The sequence below is a fragment of the Chiloscyllium punctatum genome, chromosome 38 (assembly GCF_047496795.1).
Source record: "Chiloscyllium punctatum isolate Juve2018m chromosome 38, sChiPun1.3, whole genome shotgun sequence".
In the NCBI taxonomy this organism is placed as follows: Eukaryota; Metazoa; Chordata; class Chondrichthyes; order Orectolobiformes; family Hemiscylliidae; genus Chiloscyllium; species Chiloscyllium punctatum.
Window position 1 is genome coordinate 64,589,174 of NC_092776.1, and position 23,746 is coordinate 64,612,919.

At 42.6% G+C, this 23,746-nt stretch overlaps 1 protein-coding gene across 15 annotated transcripts in view; it reads left to right on the forward strand.

Annotated features, from left to right (window-relative positions):
• The window catches only part of LOC140463685 (uncharacterized), a 140,903-nt gene that overhangs the window by 36,931 nt on the left and 80,226 nt on the right, over positions 1 to 23,746 (forward strand). For 3 of the 15 annotated variants that reach the window (XR_011954716.1, XR_011954715.1, XR_011954718.1), the window contains exons 1-3: positions 1,160 to 1,571; positions 2,507 to 2,645; positions 8,240 to 8,457. The exons of 4 other annotated variants lie outside the window; for them this stretch is intronic. Coding sequence is in view for 2 of the 11 variants with exons in the window: in XM_072558038.1 (XP_072414139.1) it covers positions 1,532 to 1,571 (40 nt within the window). In the remaining 9 variants the exon portion in view is untranslated. Of the gene's footprint in view, positions 1 to 1,159; positions 1,572 to 2,506; positions 2,646 to 8,239; positions 8,458 to 23,746 lie in introns of those variants that run through there. 8 more of the 15 variants (XR_011954727.1, XM_072558037.1, XM_072558038.1 and 5 more) reach the window with 6 other exon arrangements.

Here is a 23,746-nt window from a genome sequence, read left to right on the forward strand (position 1 = left end):
CATCGGCCAACATCCTTCTTTCTGTGCCATAACGAATCAAGGACTGATATCTGCAGCCTGTACTCATAATCAATGTGGTAAATCTGCACTCCTCCCCAGAAAGTTCCATAGTCCCTCTTTCCTCAGTCCTGGAGGCATCATAGAATCTCTACTGTGTGGAAACAGGCTATTTGGCCCAACAAATCCACACTGGCTCATCCACCCTACCTTATAACTTTACATTTCCCCTGACGAATGCAATATGAGCAATTTAGCATGGGCAATTGACTTAACTGCACACCTTTGGATTGTGGGAGGAAATCGGAGCACCCAGAGGGGACCCACGCTGACACAGGAGAACATTTTTCTTATTTCAAAAATATACTTTATTCATTAAATAATTTGATGGTCTGTACAGTTGGTCATGCCATACATACGTATACATTTACATACAGAGATCAGAATTTATCATTTATCAATCATATGTCCATATACTTAGCTGAGGTGTCAGCAGAACCCAAATGACTGTGTGGGCCCCCTATTCTTCTTAGGCAGGCAGATGTTACACAGTGGTCTTTCCCCACTGCGCCTTGGCAGCAGCTGCCCCAAGCTTCAGCGCGTCCCTCAACATGTAGGCCTCGACCTTAGAATGTGCCAGTCTGCAACACTCAGTTGGGGTCAACTCCTTCAGCTGGAAGATCAACAGGTTTCGGACCACCCAGAGAGCGTCCTTCACCGAGTTGATGATCCTCCAGACACAGTTGATGTGCGTCTCGGTGTGCGTCCCAGGGAACAGACCATACAGCACGGAGTCCCTGTGTCACGGCGCTACTCGGGACGAACCTTGACAAACACCACTGCATTCCTCTCCAGACTTCTTCTGCATAGGCACATTCCAGAAGGAGGTGTGTGACAATCTCGTTCCCCCCCCCCCCCAGCCGCTTTGAGGGCGGCGTGCAGTATGGCTGAGAGTGTGCATAATGGATCTCACAGGCAGAGCCCTTCTCACCGGCAGCCAAGTCATGTCTTGGTGCTTGTTGGAAAGTTCTGGCGATGAGGCAGAACATACAAACTCCAGACAGAGTTGCCCAAGGCTGGAGTTGAGCTTAGAAACATCAATGTGAAGCAAATGGCAGCGGGGTTATATATAGAACCTAAGCTGTTGTAGTAACATGGGGAACACAATTTAGCAAATTTCGAGATGCACTGACTGGTTGACAACCATTTCGTCCCATTCCCTTTGATTGATTGGAGGACCAGCCCGCCCCATTCCCTCAGATTGGTTGGCAGACCAGCCCTCCCGTTGCCTCTGAATGGTGGAGGTCCAATCCTTCTCATATTCTGATTGGTTAAGGACCAGCGCACCCCCTTCTCTCTGGTTGTTGTAGGACCGACCTGCCTGCGTTCTGTCTGATTGGTTGGAGGACCGGCTTAGTCCTCCAACCCCGCCCTTTGTTTTCCTTTGGTGGATCCGTCATTAATCTGGCGTCAGTGTGTTGGAGCATTCCTTGGGATCGCGAGCTGGAAAAACATTATCTCAATACCACGCGTGATGGCCGGAAAGAAATGTTCATATATCTCGTACACAGGCGGTGAGTAAAACTTAAAACCAGGGTTTGTCGCAATATTCCAGAAAGAAGGATTTATGACTGCTCAGTTTAGGTCTCAAACCCAAAACATGTGTTTTCCGGAGCCGCCGTTTGAACCGAAGGGACCCTCATGGTTCTTCCCAGAAACAGATCGCGGTCAACAGCCGCGATTTTAGTTCATAGGCTGGGGTAGAACCATCACAGTGGCGCCGTGTGTTGCCCCTCCCGTGGTTCCCGAACTCCCTCTCCGCCCCCCACCCACCCCATCTTCTCCGTCCTCAATATAACCCCAATGTCTTCATCTGGGGCTCTGCTGGTTTGTTTGTTTACCTCTGATGGAAGGGCTTACTGCGGGAAAAGTGCAATCTGAAGGAGAGTTGAAGCTGGATGTGATAAAAAGCAGCAATCCCACCAGAATCCAACTCCTGTAACCCCTTGTAAAGTTATACATGATGTCTGACTGAATCCTTCCTGCATATAGAGCAGGGGAATACTCTGTCCCCGGTGAGGCTGCGCCAGTGGGTGCGAAGCTCAGGTGGGGGAACTGTATCCGTCATTGTCCAGATACACCTGACACTACGGGCAATTTAGCATGGCCAATTCACCTGACCTGCACATCTTTGGATTGTGGGATGAAAATGGAGCACCTGGAGGAAACCCACGCAGACACTGGGAGAATGTGCAAACTCCACACAGTCAATCGCCTGAGGCGGGAATTGAACCCGGGTCTCTGGTGCTGTGAGGCAGCAGTGCTAACCACTGTGCCACTGTATCGCCCTCATTTTGCCCCTCAAGCCAATTCTACCATTCAATAGAATTGTGGCTGATCTGACATTTTTTCTGGCCATGTTCCAGGGTTTGTCCTGTAATCCTTGATTCCCCAACACGTCAAGAATCTATCTCACCCTTAAATATACACAATGATTATGCCCCCTCAGGTCACCGTAGGAAGAAGTTTCAAAGATCTCAACCTTCTGAGAAGAAATTCCTCATCTCAGCTTTAAATTGGCACTGCTTATTCTGAGTCAAAAAGTGTGTCTGAGGAGCTGGAGAGTTGATGTTTCGAGCATGTTTCAGGTATGCCAGTGTCTCACTTTTTGACCACGACTTTCTAGCATCTGAAGTCTACACTTTCTTCTAGTCGCTGTTTATTCTGAGATATGTTTTCTGGTCCTAGACTCTTCAATGTGAGCATTTACCCTGTCAAGCCCCTTCAGAATCTCATTTGCTTCAATGAGATAACCTCTCATTGTTCTAAACTCCAGTACATAGTGTCACGTTCACTAAATCTATGTGTATGGTTAAAGGTCTTTTCTCTGTGCACTGCATTAGAACCATAGTTGATTATTTAGGAATCATGTTTGCAGGTTGGTTATGATCAAAAAGTCAGTGGACTCTTTTGGCCTTCAATGAGGTTGGTATCCAGGAACTGGTGCTAGCAAGTCTGGGAGAGGATATGACCAAACAGAAGGAAGGTCTGGAGTTGTTTGAACTGGGGCTTTCTGAGAAAAGGAGTTTGGCTGTTAATGTTAGAGTATTAAGGCTTGACAGTCTTATGTACCTGTGAAACAATGCATCATGGAAACTGTTTAGGTGTCTGGTCAGTTTTGTTTTTGCTTTTAGAATTGATCCCTTGACTACTTGTTTTCTGTCTTTGGTGTGAATGGTGATGAAAAGAAAGCCTGTTGGGTTAAATTATTGCTGTGTTCGCTGAGGAGTATGTGCAATATGCTGTTGGAAGATGCTTGTGTGTGCTTGTGACTAAGATTATTGGAAAACTGTCCACATGCACATCTTTGTCATTGAGCTGGCTACCAATGTGACAGAGGCTGCAAGAACGGAGTGGAAGGAGAGAACAGAGTAGGGTGAGAATTGGGGCCGTTCTTTGCCTCCCCCTACCCCCCACACAACCACAAAACCTGGCCCATTGTTTCTTTCACTGCTGACTTCCCCACCCTTATCCCCCCATTCCCATCCCCATCCCAACTCTCCCTTATCCCATGTGAGAAACAAAGTTCACTCAGTTCAATGATTTCAGTCCGAGACTAGATCTGAATCAGTAGTATCGTTTATTATGTTCTTGCAAGAGGGGTGTGGTGTCCGCTGTCCACAAAGCAGGCACACACACACACCGAGTTTAACAAGTACACAATATTTATGTAATTCGTTTCTCTTCCCTCCTCCTATTGCTCCTCCCCTGTTTACATCTGTTTGTAATCTAAACCCAGCTGTTTATCTCCTAACTCATCCGGCCTTGTCCGTGACAAAATGTTTATCTCTGGCCTCACAAGGCCGTTTGACTACCTCCCTCTGTGGTCTTATTGTAATTTATCCTTCTTCACTGCTATCTGTTTCCGTGCTTTCCAAAGCAATATTTCCTTTTATTCTTTATTCACACCAAGCTTTATGACCTCTTGATGGTGGTCCTTTTTGTTTGTCTTTGCAGAACCGGGAAATAGATGCTTGTAACTGTTTGTAAGACATATCTTACTTAACCGACACCCACCTCCCCTAATAGCCCACACTGAGTCTTGTGATTTTTGCAGAAAGAACAACGTGTACAATTCTTTTCCTTACACCCCAGTATCAGCAAACTTCCAAAAAAATTTCTTATTTCCCCCATACCATGTTGCTTTTCTCAGAACATTCAACAATTTGTAAACTGGATAGAAAACAAGACATAGCAGCAAGTCCAGAAGCTTCCAAAATCACACTGCACCTCATTGACCTTCTTGAACTACTGCAATCCTTGTCGTGAAGCTACTCCCAGATTGCTGTTCGGTAAAGAGTGGTGATAAGGTAGTGCTGATATCTATGTCGGGTTCGGGTTTCATATCTCAGCTTTAACAGAATAGAAATATAGAAAATAGGACAAGGAATATTCAATATTAAGTACCATATTCAATATTCAATACTGCTCCACAATTTAGCAAGATTGTGACTGATCATCCTACTCAGTTACATGTTCCTATTTTCAACCCTGCTCTTTGATCCCTTTGGCCCTCAGAACAATATCTACCTTTTTGGAAACATACAGTGCTTTCTGTGGCAGTGAATTCCATAGGCTCATCAATCTTTGAGTAAAGAAATTTTTCCTCACCCAGTTCTAAACAGCCTACCCTATATTCTTTATATTCTTTAACTCTGATCCTTCGTTTCTAGATTTGCTGGTCATTCGCTGGTTCTTGCATTTTCCTTGTTAGTCCTGTAAAATTTTATTGGTTTTTGAGAGATCTTCCCTCAGTCTTTTAAGCTTCATCCTAACCAATCTATTCTGTCCTCCTATGACAGTCCTGCTATCCCAGGAATCAATCTGGTAAACCTTTTATGGTACAGCCTCCATAGCCAAACCCCCTCTCAGATAAGGATTCCAAACATGCACACAATATTCCAGGTGTCGTTCACTAAGACCCAGTAACACAGCCCTGGTCCTGCACTCAAATCTTCTCATTATGTAGGCCAACATACCATTTGCTGCCTTCACATCCTACTTCACCTGCATGCTTACTTTCAATGACTTGTGTATGTGGACACCAGCTCTCATTTCCCTTTTGTAAATTCATGCTGACTGACTCTGTCCAATTCTGCCATGGTTTTCAGTGTTTCGCCAACCAGTCTGTAATTCCACATTTTCTCTCTACCTCCTTTTTTAAATATTGAGGTTACATTAGCTTCCCTCCAACCCATATGAACTATTCAAGAATCTGTAGAATCTTCTCCTATTTCTGATTGTAAGACATTTGTTTTCATTAACTTTTTGTCTTCATTATACCTTTAGGAGCTTTCACAATTAGTTTGTATGTTCCCCACAAGCATACTCTAAAACTTCATTTTCCCTCTGTTAATCAATCCTTCAGTCTTGTTCTGATATCTGAACTGCTCCCAGTCTTCAGGTCTGCTGCTTTTTTTTTAGTCAATTTGCACACGTCTTCCATGGATCCAGTGCTATCTCCAAAGTCCCTTGTTAGACATGGCAGGGGCACCTTTCCCATTTTATTTTGTGCCAGACAGGAATGAACAACAGTTACAGTTTCGCCAAGTGCTCTTTAGGTGTTTGTTATCCCTTTTAAGTTATGTTCCCTGGGTTACTCTAGCCTACCTGTGTCTCATGCCATCATAATTTCCTCTACAGCTGGTTCTTCTATAGTACAGCCTGAATGAGGGTTGAAATCATAACTTATTAATGAAACAAAAGTTAATTTAACACAGTACATTTAAAAAATGTAAGAAAGCTGCTGTCTGTATAGTACTGTATAGTACTGTAAAGTTCTTTGAGGAGGTGACAAGACAGGTCGACAAAGGTTGAGCAGTGGATGTATATATAGACTTCAGCAAGGTATTTGGTAAGGTTCCCCATGGTAGGCTCATTCATAAAGTCAGGAAGTATGGGATACAGGAAGATCGGACTATCTGGATTTAGAATTGGCTGGCTGGCAGAAGGCAGAGAGTGGTTGTAGATGGAAAGTATTCTGCCTGGAGGTCAGTGTTGAGGGGGGCCCCGCAGGGCTCTGTGCTTGGGCCTCTGCTCTTTGTAGTTTTGACAAATTGCTGGGAAGAGGAGGTTGAGGCGTGGGTTAGTAAATTTGCAGATGACACAAAGGTTGGAGGTGCCATTAAAAGTTTCGAGGGCTACTGCAGGCTGCAGCGTGACATAGACAGGATGTAGAGCTGGGCTGAGAAAAGGCAGATGGATTCAACCTGGATAAATGCGGAGTGATGCACTTTGGAAGGTTGTGTTGTGGAGAAAATATCGAGAACCATCAGGAGACGCAGAGAGTTCTTCAAGAAGTAGGTCTTTTATTTGCAAACAAAAACTGACACTGAGAATGCTGATTCTCGAATGCCCACGAACCTCAGGGTCGTGGATTTTTATATTTTTTTAATCATGTTTCTGTTCACTTATCAGCATGTCCAACTATATTAGTCAAAGTACCTCACTCTAGCTACACAATAAACCAGTGATGTTAATTCCCATTATCTCTTTAGTTGTACATTCTACTTAATGTTATTCTAATGTCACAGTTTATTGCTAACTTTACTACAGTGATCTTCCATTGCAGACCCTATTTGATATTTTCCTAATGTCATGATTAGATATTTGTTATCCTTCATTGAAGACTAACCTATCATGATAGATATTTAGCTATTCCATCTAGTACAATAGTTTCCTGTCTCAAACTGACTCTACTATTAATTAGATATTTTAATGTCATGTCCCAAATATTTACGGTCCCAAACTTGTCATAATAACCTGTCATAACAGAGAAACTTGCTTTATTACTTGTGTTATCTCATCTTGCCATAGTGACCTTTCAGCCTTAACCTTACTTTGCTAATTGGTGTAAGAATGTTCCACTATGGTTATCCCATCCTGCCTCCACAGAACACAGATTCCCAGTGGTCTTCATGCTTTAACCCTTCCCTTGCATTCATGTTCTTTATTTTCCATAGTCAAACTCAAATGCTGAATATAGGATTACAGACATGATTCTTGGCAGTGTGGCTGAACAGAGGGATCTGGGTGTGCAATTACAAAGATCGCTCAAAGTTGCCACCCAAGTGGATAGGGTTGTTAAGAAAGCATATGGTGTTTTGGCTTTCATTAACAGGGGGATCGAGTTTAAGAGCTGCAAGGTTTTGCTACAGCTCTACAAGTCCCTGGTGAGACCACACTTGGAATATTGTGTTCAATTCTGGTCACCCTACTGTAGGAGAGATACAGAAGTTTTGGAGAGGGTGCAAAGAAGGCTTACCAGGATGTTGCCTGGACTAGAGGGCTTGCCTTATGAAGAAAGGTTGAATAAGCTTGTACTTTTCTCTCTGGAGAGAAAGAGAAAGAGAGGAGACCTGATCGAGGTATACCAGATTATGAGTGGAATAGATAGAGTCAATAGCCAGAAACTTTTCCCCGGGGCAGGATTGACTGGTATGAGGAGTCATAGTTTGAAGATGTTAAGAGGAAGGTATAAAGGAGACGTCAGAGGTAGGTTCTTTACGCAGAGAGTTGTGAATGCATGGCATGCGTTGCCAGCTGTGGTGGTGGAAGCAGAATCATTAGGGACATTTAAGTGACTGCTGGACATGCAATGGATAGCAGTGAGTTGAGGGGTGCGTAGGTTACGTTATTATATTTTACATTAGGATTAAACCTCGGCACAACATTGTGGGCCAAAGGGCCTGGTTCTGTGCTGTACTTTTCTATGTTCAATGTACCGCTCGCAGAAAGTTGCTGTGTCAGCAGCAGACATAGAACATAGAACATAGAACATAGAACAATACAGCACAGAACAGGCCCTTCGGCCCACGATGTTGTGCCGAACTTCTATCCTAGATTAAGCACCCATCCATGTACCTATCCAAATGCCGCTTAAAGGTCGCCAATGAATCTGACTCTACCACTCCCACGGGCAGCGCATTCCATGCCCCCACCACTCTCTGGGTGAAGAACCCACCCCTGACATCTCCCCTATACCTTCCACCCTTCACCTTAAATTTATGTCCCCTTGTAACACTCTGTTGTACCCGGGGAAAAAGTTTCTGACTGTCTACTCTATCTATTCCTCTGATCATCTTATAAACCTCTATCAAGTCACCCCTCATCCTTCGCCGTTCCAACGAGAAAAGGCCGAGAACTCTCAACCTATCCTCGTATGACCTACTCTCCATTCCAGGCAACATCCTGGAAGCAGCGACTTTGGCACAGACATCAGCGCATGTGTAGAATGGCATAAAGTCTGGGACGGACGTTGGAACGTGCAGAATGGCACAAAGACTGGCATTGGCACGTGCGCAGAAAGGGAAAACATCGTGGAATGGCGCCGAAATTCAGGCGCATGCGCAGCATGAAGCAGAACTGATCCGCGCTGGAATCGCAGTATTGCCAATAGAGGTAAGCTTTCTCTGAAATACCCTTTCTTAATTCAAATGACACTGCTGAAATGCATGTTATTCCAGAACTACCTGTTCTTAGGTTTTGGCCTTTAGTCTCAGAATCAATTGTGTCACTCTCCATTTTGATAAAGAATTCTATCACTGAGTTCCTCGCTCTCCCACAAGGGGGTTCACCCAGCTAGATTTCCAATTATTCCCTTCTCATTACTCAGTTAACATTTTGAAATTAAAATTGCCATAGTTCTAGAATATCATCAGACAGTTCTCTCATTCGAGAGAGAGAGAGAGAGAGAGAGAGAGGACCAATGATTCTTTAACCTGAGATCACCTCAGGAAAGGGGAAAATTTCAGAATGTGGGACTTCATTGGTGACCTCAGCCAATACAGGGATTGAGCATGTATTCTTGGTCTCACTCAGCATCACACACCAGCCGTCCATGCATTCCCAGCTAACACATTCTCAGCCATTACACAGTGTGTAGTCGAGGATGGCCTATCCTCTATTTAGGTCCTCAATGTATCGATTCAGAGAATCTCATACACACTCCAGCAATGTCTCCTCTGTGACATTGTTACTGGTTTGCTTTGTTCAATCTATGTGCAGATTTATGTCACCCACAATAACCTTAAGATCACAAGAAGTAGGAGCAGAATTAGGTTACTCAGCCCATTGAATCTACTCCACCATTTGATTATGAATGATGTTTCTCAACCCCATTCTCCTGCCTTCTACCTTCTCCCATAACCCTAGATTCCCTTACCCATCAGAATCTTAGCTATCTCTGTCATACATACACTCAATGACTTGGCCTCTACAGCTCTCTACAGGGGGAAAGTGAGGACTGCAGATGCTGGAGATCAGAGCTTTAAAATGTGTTGCTGGAAAAGCTCAGCAGGTCAGGCAGCATCAAAGGAGCAGGAGAATCAACGTTTCGGGCATAAGCTCTTCTTCAGCAATGCATTCCACAGAATCACCACCCTTTGGCTGAACGAATCCCATCTCAGATCAATTTTAAAGGATTGTCCCTTCGCTCTGAGGATGTGCTTTTGGGTTATAGTCTCTCCTTCTAGTTGTAACATCATCTCAATGTTGAGCTTTCCAGCTCTCTCAGTATTCTGTAAGTTTCAATTATATCGCATCATAGAGTCAGACAGCATAGAAACAGACCCTTCGGTCCAACCAGTCCATACTGACCATGTTCTGAAACTAAATACTCCCACTTGGCCCATATCTTTCCAAATATTTCTTATTCATGTACAGATCCAAATATCATTTAAACGTTGTCACTGTACCCACATTGACCATTTCCGCTGGAAGTTCATTCCACACACTCACATCACTTTCTATGTAAGAAAATGTTGTCCCTCTCATGTCTTTTTAAAATCTTTCTCCTCTCACCTTAAAAAGATGCAGCCCAGTCTTGAAATCCCCCAGCCTAGGCAAAAGACACCTATTCATCTCATCTACACCCCTCAAGGGGTGAATTAATGGCAGGACCCTGGGTGTTGTTGGACCTAGGAATGTACCTAAGATGGTGCTGCAAGTGGTGACTTAAAACTTGTCATGATTTGGAGATGCCGGTGTTGGACTGGGGTGTACAAAGTTAAAAATCACACAACACCAGGTTATAGTCCAACAGGTTTAATTGAAAGCACGCTAGCTTTCGGAGCGATGCTCCTTCATCAGGTGACTATCACCTGATGAAGGGGCGTCGCTCCGAAAGCTAATGTGCTTCCAATTAAACCTGTTGGACTATAACCTGGTGTTGTGTGATTTTTAACTTTAAATTTGTCATGATACTCACGTGAGTACATGTGACAATAAAGCTAATTCATTCTATTAAATATTTGCCCTCTTATCTTGAAATCCCCACCCGAGGGAAAGGATACCTGCCATTTACCTTATCGATACCCTTCAGGGTTTTATAAACCTCTATAGGGTCAACCTCAACATCCTATACTGCTGTGAAAGAAGTTCCAGCTCTCCTTTATAGCTGAAGATCTCCATTCCCATCAACATCCTGGTAAATCTCTTCAGAACCTGCTGCAGTTTATTAATAACCTTCCTATAAAGGACGACCAGAACTGGCCTCACTAATGTCCTGTATAGCCTCCGTGTACAGGAGTTGGGCCAATGGTCTGAGCAACGAAAGTAAACATAGAAAAGCTGCCTTAATCCACGTGTGACACAAATTTCAAAGAATTAGGTTTCAAGACCAGGCCAGAATCCTCAAAACATTTCAAAAGATAGCCCAAACCCACATACTTGCACCAATCCCCATAATCACCCCTTGGCACAAAAGCTAAAATCAAACCCAGAGTCTTAGGGGAGAGAAGTCAGAGAGAGAGGAGGATCAGCCTGGACCTGCTTTTTTTGGTGTCCTGTAGCCTTTCAACACAAACCAGACCAGAGAAGACCTGAGCTGGGAGAACTGGCTACTCCCCATTCATTGGACAGGTGTTTGATTTTAAACTTGAAAGCCCTTCTCCTGAGGCAATATCTGTTAGCTATAATCAAACTGGCCCTAAAACCCTTCAACTTAGACTTTTCGGAGTCTGTATCTTTTAAAACCTCTCTGGGGAAAAAAGAGCCAAGAATCTTGTTAGAGGAGCAGCTTTGTCGTACCTGCCCCCTTAAAAAAATGATATCCGAAGGTTACTTCATATTAAAACTCCGTAATCTTAAGTTGTTAGTACTGTACAATGCACATACACATTACATTGTGCATGTCTGCATGTTTATAGTCAATCACATTCCATTTCAGTCTGTTGTACTCCAGTCGCCCAACACCTCCGTTTCTCACTCAAGTGTTGACAATGCGTCGGCTATTACATTTTCTCATCCACACACATGCACAATTTTCAAATTGAATGGCTGCAAGCTCCATCTGAACAGTTTGGCATTTTTGTCCTTAAATTTCTCTTCAAACGTCAGTAGGTTGTCATCAGTGTACATGGTTGTCTCAGATACGTTTGTAATAACACAAACATTGAAATGTTGAAATGCCAACACCAAATTCAAAGTCTTCTTAACCATCAAATATTTTTGCTGATGAATGTTCCATTTCCTGGAGAAATACCCGATAGGTCTTTCTATCTTTTTGTCGTCTTCTTGCAAGAGCATAGCACCGATAGCCACATCACTTACATCGATAGCCACCTTGAATGGCTTTGTGTAATTAGGTATGGCTAATACTGAGGCAGTAGTTAAAACAGCTTTCATGCTATCAAATGCTTTCTGACAGTCTACTGTCCACTGAGACTTCTTTCTTTACCAATTCAGTGGGTTGAGCAGCCATACTACTAAAATTTGGTGTGAATTTTCGATAAAACCCACTCAATCCCATACTGCTCTTTTTGTCGATGGTACGGGAAACTCCCAGTTACCTTTTTTTTTTATCCTGTGGTGCCATTTGCCTAAGTCCAATAACATGGCCGAGGAAGGTATCTTGGGCTCTGGCAAATTCCCTTTTAGCCAGATTTATTACCAAGCCTGCCTTCTGAAGTTGATCAAACAAATCTGATAAATGTTGCAAAAGCTCCTTTTGGCTAAAGTGGCTAAAAATCACCAGGTTTTCTATATATATGACACAGTTGGGTAATCTGGTAATGATCTTATTGGTTAGTCTTTGAAAGGTGGATGGCATATTTTTCAAGGCAAATAGCATGACTTTAGACTGATACAGTCCATTCGTATTACAAAAGCTGAAATTTGCTCTTTCTGCCAGTGTACTTTGAGCAAGTCTAACTTGGAAATGTAAGTTGCTTGTCCCACATTCGCAACGCAGTCTTCCAAACACAGAATTGTATATGCATCAGTCTTTGTAACTGCATTGCCATAATCTGGAATTGACACCATTACTATGGGTGAGCTCCGATCACTGTAACTAACTTTGATTATGTCATCTTGGAGCATGCATTCAAACTCCTTTTGAACCTGTGCCAAAATTAGAGGGTTATGCCTATAAGGATTTTTCTTAATCGGATCAGCCTCTCCTATATCTACATCATGTACATTTAGGTTAATACTACCCAGCTTATTTCCATGTATCTATCCATATGACAGCAATAATTCCTGCAGGTCATTTCCATTTTTCTGTGCAACGTAACTCGATTTATCCCAATTTTTGGCATTTTCCTCATTGTCCAATTTAATTTGAGGAATGTCCAATTCAGAATCCTCCAAAATTGGCTCTTCCCTCTGTGTTGTAACCAATAACACAGTCTCCTTTGGCTTTTCTTCCCTGTGAAAATACCTTTTGAGCATATTCACATGGTGCACTCTAAAATTTCTTTCTGTTTGGAGTCTTTTCAAAAGTTCAGCTCACTTAGTTTCTTTTTGACTTGATAAGGTCGACTAAACCTCTCTTTTAAAGGTTTCACCTGTCACTGGAAGTAATACTAAATAAATAACACTTATACTTGACAACAAAATTGCGAATTTTTGATTTCTTGTCTGCTTCCTGTTTGATTGTTTGCTGTGATACTTTTTAATGTTGTCTAGCCAACTTCCCAACTCTATTTAATCATTCCTGAAAAATTGACACATAGTCAAAATATGTCATCTCTGAATTCTGACTTTGCAATTTCTCCTTAATCAATTTTAACTGTCCCGTCACTTTATGCCCAAAAAGTAATTCAATGGACTCCGATTGCACAGCCTTATCACAGTCATCTGGATAGTCTTGACTATTAGCCCTCAACATGGTCTTTAATGTCTAATGCCATCTTTGTAGCATTCCCTGCAATTCTGGTTGGTATGCAGTAGATTTGAATTGTTTTATTCCGAATCATTTATTATTACATAAATGATTTGGAATGATCTGGACACATCCATTATTGTTAACAAATACTGATTCCCACTTTTTGAGTTATGTGACCTACGCAATCAATTAACTTGTAAAAGTTTCCTCAAATGCAGGAATATGTTTTAAAGGTGTGGGTTTTATTCCTGCCTGTAGTTTTCCAATTAGCTGACACGTATGACACGTCCGGCAAAATTTAGCTACATCCTTGTGCAGTCCAGGCCAGTAAAAATGTTTTTGGATTTTAGCTTGAGTTTTCCTCACTCTTAGAGATAGGTGAGTGCCTTTCCATAACCTACTGGCAATATGATTTGACGAGCTTCTGCCCATTTCTCCTCTGCCTGAATATGTGATGGTCTCCATTTCCTCATTGAGACATCATTTTTAAGAAAATAACTTTCAGGCGTACAATTCAGATTCATTTTCTGTGTGTGCCTTTGGATACAACTGCTTTAAATTTTCAGTTTGCTGCTGTAACTCAGTTAACTTATCTGAATTAAAGTTGGTAGAGGTGACCTGTACAAGAAGGATGGATTGCACCTAAATTGGAAGGGGACTAATAAACTGGCAGGGAATTTTGCTAGAGCTGCTCAGGAGGATTTAAACGAGGAATGTGGGGGGTGGGACCTAGGGAGATAGTGAGGAAAGAGATCAATCTGAGACTGGTATAGTTGCGAACTGAAGTGAATCAAACAGTCAGGGCAGGCAGGGTCAAGTTAGGACTAATAAATTAAACCACTTTTTTGAATGCAAGGGGCCTAATGGGGAAGGCAGATGAATTCAGGGCATGGTTAGGAAAATGGGACTGGGATATCATAACAGTTACAGAAACATGGCTCAGGGATGGGCAGGACTGGCAGCTTAATGTTTTGGATACAAATGCTACAAGAAGGATAAGAAGGGAGGCAAGAGAGGAAGGGGAGTGGTATTTTTACTAAGGGATAGCATTACAACTCTGCCGAGGGAGGATATCCCTGGAATTACATCCAGGGAAGTTATAAGAAAGGGATGATAACCTTATTGGGATTGTATTCTAGACCCCTAATAGTCAGAGGGAAATTGAGAAACAAACCTGTAAGGAGATCTCAGCTATCTGTAAGAATAATAGTATGGTCATGGTAGGGGATTTTAACTTTCCAAACATAGACTGGGACTGCCATACTGTTAAAGGTTTAGATGGAGAGGAATTTAAGTGTGTACAAGACAATTTTCTGATTCAGTATGTGGATGTACCTACTAGAGAAGGTGCAAAACTTGACCTACTCTTGGGAAATAAGGCAGGGCAAGTGACTGAGGTGTCAGTGGGGGAGCACTTTGGGGCCAGTGATCATAATTCTATTAGTTTTAAAATTATGATGGAAAAGGATAGACCAGATCTAAAAGTTAAAGTTCTAAACTGGAGAAAGGCCAATTTTGATGGTATTAGGCAAGAACTTTCGAAAGCTGATTGGGGGCAGATGTTTGCAGGAAAAGGGATGGCTGGAAAATGGGAAGCCTTCAGAAATGCCTTGCAGGTGGAACTAGATTGGGTTGGGATATCTGGTCGGCGTGGACAGGTTGGACCGAAGGGTCTGTTTCCATGCTGTACATCTCTGACTCTATAGATGAGATAACGAGAATTCAGAGAAAGTATATTCCTGTTAGGGTGAAAGGAAAGGCTTAAAAATGTGTTGCTGGAAAAGCACAGCAGGTCAGGCAGCATCAAAGGAGAAGGAGAATCGATGTTTCGCTGGTAGGTATAGGGAATGCTGGATGACTAAAGAAATTGAGGGTTTGGTTAAGAAAAAGAAGGAAGCATATGTAAGGTATAGACAGGATAGATCGGGTGAATCCTTAGAGTAGAAAGGAAGTAGGAGTATACTTAAGAGGGAAATCAGGAGTTCAAAAAGAGGACATGAGATAGCTTTGGCAAATAGAATTAAGGAGAATCCAGAGAATTTTTACAAATACATAAAGGACAAAAGGGTAACTAGGGAGAGGATAGGGCCCCTCAAAGATCAGCAAGGCGGCCTTTGTGTGGAGCCTCAGAAAATGGGGGAAATACTAAATGAGTATTTTGCATCAGTATTTACTGTGGAAAAGGATATGGAAGATATAGACTGTAGAGAAATAGATGGTGACATCTTGCAAAATGTCCAGATTACAGAGGAGGAATTGCTGAATGTCTTCAAACGGGTAAAGGTGGATAAATCCCCAGCACCTGATCAGGTGTACCCTAGAACTCTGTGGGAACCTAGAGAAGTGATTGCTGAGCCTCTTGCTGAGATATTTGTATCACCGATAGTCACAGGTGAGGTGCCGGAAGACTGAAGGTTGCCTAACGTGGTGCCACTGTTTAAGAAGGGTGGTAAGGACAAGCCAAGGAACTATAGACCAGTGAGCCTGATGTCAGTGGTGGCAAGTTGTTGGAGGGAATACTGAGGGACAGATGTACATGCATTTGGAAAGGCAAGGACTGATTAGGGACAGTCAACATGGCTTTGTGCATGGGAAATCATGTCTCACAAACTTGATTGAGTTTGTTGAGGAAGTAACAAAAAGGATTAATGAGGGCAGAGCTGCAGATGTAATCTATATGGACTTCAGTAAGGCGTTCGACAATGTTCCCCATGGGAGACGGATTAGCAAGGTTCGACCTCACGGAATACAGGGAGAACTAGCCATTTGGATACAGAACTGGCTGACCGAGGGTGGTGGTGGAGGGTTGCTTTTCAGACTGGAGGCCGGTAACCAGTGGAGTGCCATAAGGATCGGTGCTGGGTCCTCTACCTTTTGTCGTTTACGTAAATGATTTGGATGCGTGCATAAGAGGTACAGTTAGTAAATTTGCAGATGACACCAAAATTGGAGGTGTAGTGGACAGCGAAGAGGGTTACCACAGATTACAAAAGGATGGGCCAATGGCTGAGAAATGGCAGATGAAGTTTAATTCGGATAAATGCGAGGTGCTGCATTTTTTGGAAAGCAAATCTTAGCAGGACTTATACACTTAATGGTAATATCCTAGGGAGTGTTGCTGAACAAAGAGACCTTGGAGTGCAGGTTCATAGCTCCTTGAAAGTGGAGTCGCAGGTAGATAGGATAGTGAAGAAGGTGTTTGGTATGCTTTCCTTTTTTTGGTCAGAGTATTGAGTACATGAGTTGGGAGGTCGTGTTGCGGCTGTACAGGACATTGGTTAGGCCACTGTTGGAATATTGCGATCAATTCTGGTCTCCTTCCTAATGTAAAGATATTATGAAACTTGAAAGGGTTCAGAAAAGATTTACAAGGATGTTGCCAAGATTGGAGGATTTGAGCTATAGGGAGAGGCTGAACAGGCTGGGGCTGTTTTCCCTGGAGCGTTGGAGGCTGAGGGGTGACCTTTTAGAGTTTTACAAAATTATGAGTGGCATGGTTAGGGCAAATAGTCAAAGTCTTTTCCCTGGGGCCGGGGAGTCCGGAACTAGAGTGCACAGGTTTAGGATGGAGGGGAAAGATAAAAAGAGACCTATGGGCAACGTTTTTACACGGAGGGTGGTATGTGTATGGAATGAGCTGCCAGAGGAAGTGATGGAGGCTGGCGCAATTGCAACATCTAAGAGGCATTTAGATGGATATATGAATAAGAAGGGATTTGAGGGATATGGGCCGGGTGCTGGCAGATAGGACTATAATGGGTTCAGATGTCTGGTCGGCATGGACGGGTTGGACCGAAGGGTTTGTTTCCATGCTGTACATCTTTAGGACTCTATATCTGCTGTGTCATCTATCAGCCCCTGGTTTGTCTCCACCATCTGATCAAACTGGCTCTCTTATAATTCACGTTAACTTAACTGTAGTGGGTGGCACAGTGGTTAGCACTGCTGCCTCACAGCGCCAGCAACCCAGGTTCAATTCCCGCCTCAGGTGACCCACTGTGTGGAGTTTGCACGTTCTCCCCGTGTCTGCGTGGGTTTCCTTCGGGTGCTCCGGTTTCCTCCCACAGTCCAAAAATGTGCAGGTTAGGTGAATTGGCCAAGCTAAATTACCCGTAGTGTTAGGCGAAGGGGTTGTGCTTCGGCGGGTTGGTGTGGACCTATTGGGCCGAAGGGCCTGTTTCCACACTGTAAGTAATCTAATCTAAATACTGTTTGATCACTCCTGTTTCAACTGGTGGCTTTATGAACTCATGACCACACAGTCAGGATAGATTCCAGGATATGTGTCTTGCAATAGTTCAGTTTTCACTGGCTATCCAACAACAGTAGGCAGTACTCCTATCGATGAATAAGCTATTTCATCAGAAAGGACAAATTTTATTCCTGGAGCTGAGAGTTTCCAGTACTCCTACCATGACGTCTCCACTCTTCGCTAGACACTCTAACCTCACTTCACATAATTGAACACTTCTTATGTGAAGTCGCATTACTAGCACCTTTTCTGGCAATAGCCTGTATATCTCTTCTTTTTTCAACATCAGAGATTGAGAGGATCCTATGTCTCTTAATACTGTAGCCAGTTTACTTCTCCTGGCCTATGCGAGTAAAGTTTACCATTACAGATATATGGTTTAAGAAGATCTTAACCAACCTTCAACTAGCTTGTACATTCTGGTGCAGCTTTCTAGCCTCCGCTGTGCTTTCCATTATCATTCCAACAAAATTCACTGGCGTATACTGTTTTCCTACATCTGGCTTCCAAGTGCTTTTCCTAACCCACCAACACTGTGATTTCATGTGGCCTACTTTATTGTAGTGAAAATACCGGAGCTTTTTAACTTCTTTGTCCCTTTCATGGGTTTCATTTTTACCTTGTGGTAAGTTATCTTTATGATCTTCACCAAGATCAACGTTTCCCTTTCCATGTAAGGAATTCTCTTTTTTTTTCCCTTGTGGACTGAAATTAATTTTGGAAGCCAGACTTTGATTTATGTAGTAACTCATAATCATCAGCCATTTTAGCTGCTAATCTTGTCATTTTCACTCTCTGCTCTTCCATATGAGTTCTCACTGGTTCAGAAAGTGAATTTTTGAACTCCAAAATAATTCTAAGTGCGTCATAGGTTTGCTCTATTTTCAATGCCCTTATTCACCTATCAAAATTACTTTGTTTGATCCTTTCAAACTTAATGTAAGTTTGACCAGGTTCCCTCCTTAGATTCCTGAAACATTGTCTGTAGGCTTCTGGCACAAGTTCATATGCCCTTATGATGGCTTTCTTCACCTGCCCCAGATACCTCCTCTGATAGTGATGCAAATACATCACTAGCTCTCCCTACAAGTTTTGTTGGAATCAACAATTGGTCACTTGCCACTACATTTGTTTAGCCACCTTTTCGAATGAGATGAGAAAGGCTTCCACATTCTTCTTATGAAATTTAGGCCATGCTTGAAAACACTTAAACAATTTCTCACCCTTTGGCTATCATGGGTTTGCTCATCCTCGCTCTGTTCCTCACTTAGCTTACCTTCAGCATTCATCTCCATCCTTTTAAGCTGACTTTCATGTCTAAGTGCCAATTTCTGAAGTTCAAACTTTCTCTTTTCCTCTCTTTGCTGCTTTTAATTGCAATTGCTTGTCTTTTGCCTCCAACTGCTTAATTTTCAATAGAACCTTATTCATCTCCAAAGATTCTGTTGGCATTTCCAGCAAATTTAAACGCTGAGCTATTGTTGTAATTATTTCTACTTTTCTTATGGACAACGTAAACCAACGTAATTCAATGCCTGGAAAGACACTAACACCTAGCACTCACTGCCTATGAGCCCAACAGTCCTAATACCAAATTGGAATTATAGAATCAATTCCACAAAGAGACCCCAGTATTTTATGGACCAAGCCAGACCCCTCAAAACATTTCAAGAAGGTAGCTCAGGCCCTTGGTTTTTTAGTCATTTTAATTCAGTGTAAGGTGGATATTCCAGGAGTGATGCAGCTAGTCAAACCACTCAGGTTTAGACAAAACAGAATTTTTTTACAGACTACCAGATGAAACGCAAGCAAAAGAAAACAGAATATAGAATAACATAACCTATCTGAAAACCCAACTGACAGTATTACAACTTGATGATGCTGTTTCAGTTTCCTGCAGCATTCCCACCAACCTTTGGCAAAAAAGGTAAATTCAAATACAGGTTCTTACAAGAGAGAGAATTAGCATGGAACCTCTCTTCTCAGCAGTTGTTTCTCCAGGCCCCCAGCTGAAAACTAAACCAAACTGAAAAAATTCCTGAAGTAGCAGAACTAGCCACTGCCTTTTCATTGTACAAATGTTTTCTAAAAATGAAAAGCTGAAAGTCTTTCCCTAATTGTCACCTTAGGCAGTATCTGTTAGCCATAATCAAAGTGGCTTACTTGCCGACAAAACTGAACTTTTGCCTTTTTACAACCCCTTTGGAAAAAATCAAGGACAACATAACATTGTTAAAGGAGCAGCATTATTACACTATACATTGACTGCTGGTTGTTGCATCTGAACGTTACAGTTTTATTAGGGTGTACCCATAATACACAATCCTCACATTTGCCTTCGGCTGGTGGGCCAAACCATATGTACACTCGATACATATATCGTGGTCTGTTTGGTTTGTCTTGTGTGTTGTTTTTGGTGATGATGATTATTCCAATTAAGTAGATCTTTATTATGTTCCTTGTGGTCATAGTTGTCTTGGGAGAGATCACGGTTGTTTCTGTTGTTATCCTTGTCCAATGTCTGAATAATTTAAAACATGCGTAATGTATATACCCTAATCATCCCCAATTTTTAAATTTAATTCTGGAATGTTAATCATTCAGAATCATTGGCGACCTTTAAGCGGCATTTGGATAGGTACATGGATGGGTGCTTAATCTAGGTTAGAAGTTCGGCACAACATCGTGGGCTGAAGGGCCTGTTCTGTGCTGTATTGTTCTATGGTCTATGTTCTATGTTCTAATTCGGGTTTAGAAGTCTGGTGGGTTTCAACCTCTGTTTCTAGTGGTAGGGCTTTGTAGTTGTAAATAGCCTGACCATGGAGTAGTTAGAAAAGACTGAAATGATACAGTCATTGTGAGCAATGAATGAAATGTGAAGACGTATTTGAGACTGTGGTTGTGACCATGGGCAGAATCTGATATGGGGATTATATCAATGAATGACACTATGAAAAGTGAAGAATTGTAACCTGGTTAATCCCATCAGCGTGTACAAGAGTAAGAGTTGGCCCTACTGGGGCTACCAAGATGTGTGAAAGTGCATATGAGTTTGGACCATTAGAAACAGTGACACCTCACCCTGAGTGGCTGTCAGGAGCTGTTTCTTCATCTGTATTAATGAGTGAGTGCATCCGTTTAAATAGGCACCCAACAGAGACTCATCTGTTTTAGGGTGCTTGGCAATATTGTATCCTCCTGGTTCCCCATTGTATCCTCACCCCATGGCTGTGTTAGGTGAAACTGGATTCCGTTACTGAGTTCCCTTCACTTCCTTCATTTCTTCACACTGGACCCTGTTTGAAGGTTCAGAAAAGAAGCATTTTCCCTTCTTTCTCAGTTTTACTTTTGTTCTATTCATGGGCTTCTTTGTCCCACACCTGGGATACTCTCCTCAGAACTTATATCTTATTGTAGCTTGGCTCTATGGAATTGACGTTCTCATATGTCTTCCTGCTATCCTGGGAAACTAATGTCCTAGCCCAGTTAGCTGAGTTATTGGCATTGGCATCCCCAATCTGTCTTTCAGTGGTAATTGGGTTCATTGCGACAAGGGGCATCTCCAGGGACACTGAGGAGTTGACTTCTCTGGGAAGGGTGACCCCAATCCTCCGTGCACATGGCGTACTGCTGCGTGTCTTCCCTGACCTTATCCCACTGTATCTCCTGTCCTTCTCATTCCTCTTTAACTTCCCCATTTGCACACATTATTCCATTGCAGATTGAGAGTTGAGCTTTTAATTTCTCAATCTCCTGTAGCCATTTTGTGTGGTCTGTGGCTGCCTGTTTTTTCTCCCTATCTGCCTGATGCATTACCCTTACTGCTGCTTGTAAGTCTGCACATTTACTTCTTAACTGACTCACTTCATTCTCAGCAGCCTCTTTTGTATGTTTTCTCACACTGGGGTTGAAATTGCTCCATGTGTAGTAGATTTGCTTGATTTCTTTGGTCCTGAGTTGCGTTTTTCAGTTGCAATTCCGTTCTTTCTTTCTTTGTGTCCTCTAATTCTTTACGGACCATTTTCAATTTCTGCTGTGTCCCAACTATTGTAGCATTTCATTGCTGTGACCTTTTCAAGTTTGGAAGTCTGCTTCCCTTGAATTTTCCTGAAATCCTCCCAATATTTTTGTCCGAGGAATCCTGAACCCTTTTCATTATTACAGAAAACTTTTGCCCATATGGGCCACTTTCTCTTTCTAATGTATTACCTTAGCTTCTTTTCCCCTATGGAACAGTCTTATACTCTGGCGCCTTTCTCTGCCATTCTCAATTAACTCAGGGGTATGGGGGTATGGCTTTCGCTATGATCAAGTACTAATCCCACCAGGTCTCTCGTAACTTTTGATGTTTGACCTTCCCTATTCCTTAGGGGATACACACACACACCCACGCACCACACACCCTGTATCCTGATGACGGGCTTTTTTCTGAAATGTTGATTTTACTGCTCCGATACTCAGCAGCTGCAGACAATACAATATACGCTTGAATTTGAATGGAATAGAATCGACCTGAAGGCTATCCCCAGGACAATCGAAAACATCGAGTTGTTGACCAAACACAGGGAGTCTTCACATCCTTACTTGGAGGGCTATCTGGCCTACATGCCACAACATCTCCAGGAATGGATGCCCAAGGCCCACCCTGCCATTGACATGTCAACGCCTGGTTGGGTCCGATTGTCTGATGGAAGACCCTCCCAAAAAGGACATGAAGACTTCTAAGTACAATAATCACCACAACACCACGTGCAGGAACAGTAACTCAAGACCAGTTACGGTGAAGAGAAAACACACTTGGGACCACCAGGAGAAGATGATCAGATGATCATTGCCATGTAGATGAAGGCCAAGATCTGGTGTGGTGGTATATAATCATTCAGAGTTAAGTTAAAGCACAAGAAAGTTGATTAGATTTATAGTGTAAGTTGTTAGTTTATCTTATTATATGAATTGTGTTAAATAAATAAATATGATTGTTTCTTATTACTAAGTGTCGACCTGCAGTTTCTGCGTCAGATACAAGAATTAGAAATACACTGTGCGGCAGGCGCAACAATTTGGCACTCTAGATGGGACCTCGATAAGGAGTGACTTTGTCGCTCTAATATCAAATCCCGTGGACCTCGTATTCTTTAAGGTTTTACCTGAGTCAGTTGTTAAGAGGACAGCTGTCCCACAAACAGGCCAGGAATTCAAGTAAATCAAAGGTCTACATTGATCTGTGCATTAATGCATAAAGCCAACAGGGTGTGTCAAATATGTGGTGCTGGAAAAGCACAGCAGGTCAGGCAGCATCTGAGGAGCAGGATAATGGACATTTTGGGGAAAAGCCCTTCATTCAAAATGTGATTCTCCTCCTCCTCGGATGCTGTGTTTTTCCAGCACCACACTCTTGACTCTGATCTCCAGCATCTGCAGTCCTCACTTTCTCCATTCAGCCCCTTGATTCACCCCATTTAATAAGGGTGTGGCTGATTTGTTTGTCTTTTGAATTACACATTCCAGTCTACCACTAATAATGTTTGACATAAAAGTACCATTCATTGCAGTCACTCACAGAAATAATGGTGCCTGCAGGTGTATTAGATTACTTACATTAGATTAGATTACTTACAGTGTGGAAACAGGCCCTTCAGCCCAACAAGTCCACACCGACCCGCCGAAGCGCAACCCACCCATACCCCTACCCCTATTGTTGGAGAAAAACACATCTGACGCTTCTTTAGATTCGAAGTGTAAAGGTATTGGATTTTAGGGCTGTTGGTAAAGGGTCAGATAGGGAAGAAACAGGTGATTTCAGACAGATTAAGGGCTTGTGCACCTTCAGAGCACTCTGCTTCAGAGGCTAGTAGAGGCGGGATCAGTAATTATTCTTAAGATAGACGTAGAGAGAGTCAAACATTATTGGTGGTAGACTGGAATGTTTTCGATTGTCCTGGGGATAGCCTTCAGGTCGATTCTATTCCATTCAAATTCAAGCGTATACAAAATGGGAAGGTATGAGGTCATGCACTTTGATAGAAAGAATATAGGCATAGACTATTTTCTAAATGGTTAGAAAATTCACAAGTCTGAAGTGCAAAGAGGCTTAGGAGTTCTAGTCCAGGATTCTCTCAAGGTAAACTTGCAGATTGATTTAGTAATTTGGAAGGCAAATGCTGTGATGGCATGTTTTGGGAGGACTTGAATATAAAAGCAGAGGTGTACCTCTGATGCTCTGTAAAGGCTTTGGTCAGACCACATTTGGAGTATTGTGCACAGTTTTGGGCCCCATATCTCAGGAAGGATGTACTGGCCTTGGATTGTGCTCAGAGGAGGTTCACGCGAAT